The following is a 4,113-nucleotide window of genomic DNA, read 5'->3' on the forward strand; positions in this document are numbered from 1 at the left end:
TTGGAGGGGGTAGGATAGAGGCAGGGAGATCAGAGATTGTGGGGGAGGGTGGGGTTGGGGAGATCAGAGATTGGAGGGGGAGGATGGGGGCAGGGGGATCAGACTTTTGAGGGACAGGGGAGGGAGGATGGGAGCAGGAGGATCAGAGATTGAAGGGGGGACGATGGGGGCGGGGTCGAGGGAGGACTGGGGCGGTTTAGGGGGGAGGGGGATCAGAGATGTGACAGGAGGCGGCAGTTGGAGGTGGGAGGGCCAGGGGACGGGGGCGGGGCGATCCGAGATCCTCCTGGCGGGCTGGCAGGCGGGGACCTCCGGAGTCCGACCCCGGCGCCCGACCCCGGCGCCCGACCCCGGCGCCCTCAGGTGGCCGCAGTTTCGCTGCTCGGGGGGCTCCCCCAAGTTCGGGGCAGCCCTGGGGGTGCGTGGGGCGGCGCGTGCCGGGGGCGCCGCCGGCGACCCCGCGCGCAGGGCGCGGCCCCGGGTCCAGAGCGCGTGCGGCTGGTGGCTGCTTGTTTGGTCGCTGCCGCTGGCCTCGGGCGGGCTGTGCGCCCCGCGGACGCGCGGCCGGCTGCAGTGCCTGCAGGTGTCGACGTTCGCCAACCGCAGCTGGGCGCGCACCGACGGCCTGGCGCGGCTCGGGGAGCTGCAGGTCTGCGGCTGGAGAAACGGCTCGGACGCCATTCGCTTCCTCAGGCCCTGGGCGCGGAGCTCGTTGAGCGAGCGGCAGTGGGACGAGCTGCAGCGGATGCTCAGTTTGTACCGCAGAAGCTTCACCAGGGACATGCAGGAATTCGCCAAAATGCTGCGCCAGGACTGTGAGCCGGGGGTGGGACCCTGGGCCGCTGCCCGGCGGGGGCTCTGCCCCCCCCCCCCTCTGCCCGAGACGCCCCGCTCGCGCCTCCGTCTCCGGATCCCCGCTCCTGCCCGGGCGCTCCCCACCTCCGACCCCGCACGCTGCCCCCGTCCCTCCTGCTGCTGGTCCCCCACTCGTCTCCCGGGACTCTGGGTCCCCAGTAGAACCCTGACATGCATTTCCCCTCCTCGGTCCCTTCTAATCCTTTCGGCCCTTCTTTGGTCTTTGTCCCGTCCTCTTCTCAGATCCCTTTGAGATCCAGGTGTCTGCTGGCTGCGAGCTGCGCCCCGGCAACACCTCCGAAGGCTTCTTTCACGTAGCATTTCAAGGAAAAGAGATCATGAGTTTCCAAGGAGCTGTTTGGGTGCCAGCCCCAGATGCCCCCTATTGGGTGGGCAGGGCCACCAAAGAGCTCAACCAGGACCAGGGGACCAGAAGGACCCTACAGAGGCTCCTCAATGACACCTGCCCCCAGTTTGTCAGAGGCCTCCTTGAGGCAGGGAAGTCGGAACTTGAGAAGCAAGGTGAGCCTGCCTCTCTCACCCCTGCCCTCCACTCCTGCGCTCCGGCTGGGGCTCCCCTTGCAGACTTCACAGCCCTTGGATCACCCCGGGGGAGAATGGCTCGGGAAGGCATGGGTGAGGCCTGAGGGTATTTATTCATCCCACAGACATTAACCAAGCACCCGCTGGGTTCCATGAATTGAATTAAATAAACCCTGGGGGTCAAACAGGATCTCTGCTGAGGGGAGGACGGGAATGCAGAGGAAGAGTTAGAGGCATGTTTGAAACCCACTACAGACCCTGCAGGCGAACACAGGGCGCTCCGGGGGTCGAAGCAGAGGCACTTACGGGAGCCTGGGATGGGGGGTGGTCAGGGAAGGTTTTCCTGGAGAAGCCAACATGAATGGACAAAGTCATGAGGGATTCCATCTCCAGAGGGGGAAATGTGGGCTGCAGAGTTCCCGCCTTGAGATCCCCGACTTCCTCATCCGACACAGTGAGGCCGGAGGCCTGGCTCTCCAGTGGCCCCAGTCCTGGTCCCGGCCGTCTGCTGCTGATGTGCCACGTCTCCGGCTTCCACCCAAAGCCTGTGTGGGTGATGTGGATGCGGGGTGAGCAGGAGCAGCAGGGCACCCAGCAAGGCGACGTCCTGCCCCATGCTGATGAGACGTGGTATCTCCGAGTGACCCTGGATGTGGTGGCCCAGGAGGCGGCTGGTCTGTCGTGCCGAGTGAGACACAGCAGTCTAGGGGGCCAGGACATAATCATCCACTGGGGTGAGAAAGAACTGGGGCCTGGCTGGGCATGGGGGAGATGGTCCTCAAGCATAGAGGGAGGCACTGGCCACGAGGTGGGTTTGGACACACGCAGGATAGAGGAGTTTCCAAAATGAACCCCCCCAAACCAGGAGGGTTAGAAAGAGGGGATTCCAGATACCAGAAGGAGGGGAACGGAGGGGGACAATGTCTGAACTCAAAAAGGGTTGAGATAAATGTCCATATACAAGGAAAAAGAGACCAAACAATTCACAGGTCCAGAAGCAGGTGGCAAATAAAGAATCCCAGGAGAGGTCACTCCCCATGAGAGGCCAGGGTTGCGGGGCGGGGCAACAAGGTAGTTGCTGGGTCTTGAGTGCTTCCTGACTCTGCCCAGCATGGTGTTCACTTGTCCCCAGCTCCTTTGAAACAGGTGCTATTCTTCTCATTTTATTGTTGAAGACACGGAGACTGAGCTAGGTCAGGTTCACTGCTCTTGGTCTCAGGGATGGAGAGTGGCTACCTGGTTGTCCTTGCTGTGTGTGCTATACCGCCATGTGCTGAAGTGGAGGGGTCCCCGGTGCCCAGGCCCTGAGACAAGAGGGGGCCTCTAGACTGCAGAGGAACAGAAGTGGGTGCTCCCCGTGGGAAGCACCTGTGGCACCCTCCCATGGGCTCAGACCACGGGCCTTGGAATAGGGAGGGGTCCTGTGCTGAGAGCCTGTGTTCCCCACACAGAGGGGAGCCACTCCTCCATGTGGCTGATGCTTGTGGCCTTGCTGGGGTCCTTACTGATGATTGGATGCTTAGCCCTCTGGTATAGGAAGCACCGGTAGGTCTCCCCTTCCCGACCCCTCCTTCCTTCAGCCTCTCCCCATTTCCTGGCCCCTCCAGCCCCTCTCCCCTTTCCCTTAATGTTCTCTCCCTTCCTACACCCTCTCAGCTCCTACCAAGACATCCTGTGACTTTGCTCGCCTCACCTGTCTGGGACTCAGTATCCCAAGTGCCCAGGACGTCAGCTCAGCAGCTGAGGGTGAAAGGAAAGGTGCCTTGAAGAATCAGACAACAGTCACAGAGCAGTTCTCATCATGTCCTTTTAACATTTCATGTAAGAAGATTGAAGTTCTTCTTCAGTATAGTGCAAGTTTATAAGCCCCCATGGTTCTATAAAAATAGACGTGCAAACTTCCAGGGACAAGCAGATACAGGCTGGGTGTAAGGTTGTGCTTGGTCACTGTTTGGATGGTGCAGTCTGCAGTGAATTGGGAAGTGCTTGCTCCTGAGGAAGCAGGTCCAGCTGCTTGCTGTCAAGGATAAAGGGAGACCCACCAAAAAATGAATGAATTTCTAAAATAAGACCCTGGCTTGGCTGTAACCTACATTTTTCAAGAAAAGTGGACGTCTAGGGGCGCCTGGGTGGCTCAGTCGTTAAGCGTCTGCCTTCGGCTCAGGTCATGGTCCCAGGGTCCTGGGATCGAGCCCCGCATCGGGCTCCCTGCTCGGCGGGAAGCCTGCTTCTCCCCCTCCCACTCTCCCTGCTTGTGTTCCCTCTCTCGCTGTGTCTCTCTGTCAAATAAATAAAATCTTTTAAAAAAAAAAAAAAGAAAAGTGGACATCTAGATTTTTGTGTGAACATGCCTGATATTAAAATGTGCACTCAAGCTTTTTTCTTTTTTTTTAACCTCTTTTTTTAATTTATTTTTTTATTCTTATGTTAATCCCCATACATTACATCATTAGTTTTAGATGAAGTGTTCCATGATTCATTGTTTGTGCATAACACCCAGTGCTCCATGCAGAATGTGCCCTCCTCAATACCCACCACCAGGCTAACCCATCCCCCCACCCCCCTCCCCTCTAGAACCCTGTTTGTTTTTCAGAGTCCATCATCTTCATGGTTCGTCTACCCCTCCGATTTCCCCCGCTTCATTCTTCCCCTCCTGCTACCTTCTTCTTCTTCTTTTTTTTTTTTTCTTAACATATATTGCATTATTTGTTTCAG

General features: G+C 58.2%; 1 protein-coding gene across 3 annotated transcripts; it reads left to right on the forward strand.

Annotated features, from left to right (window-relative positions):
* The first annotated feature begins 614 nt into the window (after positions 1-614).
* LOC145718559 (antigen-presenting glycoprotein CD1d-like) lies at positions 615-3,676 on the forward strand. Of its 3 annotated transcripts, none has more exons than XR_014141895.1 (5): positions 615-815; positions 1,099-1,377; positions 1,854-2,132; positions 2,545-2,943; positions 3,055-3,676. XR_014141895.1 is itself a non-coding variant. In XM_081810062.1 (5 exons), exons 1-5 carry the CDS (start codon positions 746-748, stop codon positions 3,074-3,076), a joined length of 744 nt encoding a protein of 247 aa, XP_081666188.1. In that variant the 5' UTR covers positions 615-745; the 3' UTR covers positions 3,077-3,676. The 3 variants fall into 3 exon arrangements, 1 of the variants encoding a protein (XP_081666188.1); XR_014141894.1 differs by having other exon boundaries at positions 2,574-2,943; XM_081810062.1 differs by having other exon boundaries at positions 2,850-2,943.
* The last annotated feature ends 437 nt before the right edge of the window (positions 3,677-4,113 follow it).

The sequence above is a fragment of the Leptonychotes weddellii genome, unplaced genomic scaffold, assembly GCF_054177405.1.
Source record: "Leptonychotes weddellii isolate Sample4059 unplaced genomic scaffold, ASM5417740v2 HiC_scaffold_17638, whole genome shotgun sequence".
Lineage (NCBI taxonomy): Eukaryota > Metazoa > Chordata > Mammalia > Carnivora > Phocidae > Leptonychotes > Leptonychotes weddellii.

What these genes read in the sequence shown, in the direction of transcription:
- LOC145718559 (XM_081810062.1), top strand. Translation starts at nt 746, where the DNA reads ATGCTCAGTTTGTACCGCAGAAGCTTCACCAGGGACATGCAGGAATTC. An exon ending in CAAAATGCTGCGCCAGGACT is followed by an intron (nt 816 to 1,098) that starts GTGAGCCGGGGG and finishes TCCTCTTCTCAG; the next exon opens with ATCCCTTTGAGATCCAGGTG. An exon ending in GGACATAATCATCCACTGGG is followed by an intron (nt 2,133 to 2,849) that starts GTGAGAAAGAAC and finishes TTCCCCACACAG; the next exon opens with AGGGGAGCCACTCCTCCATG.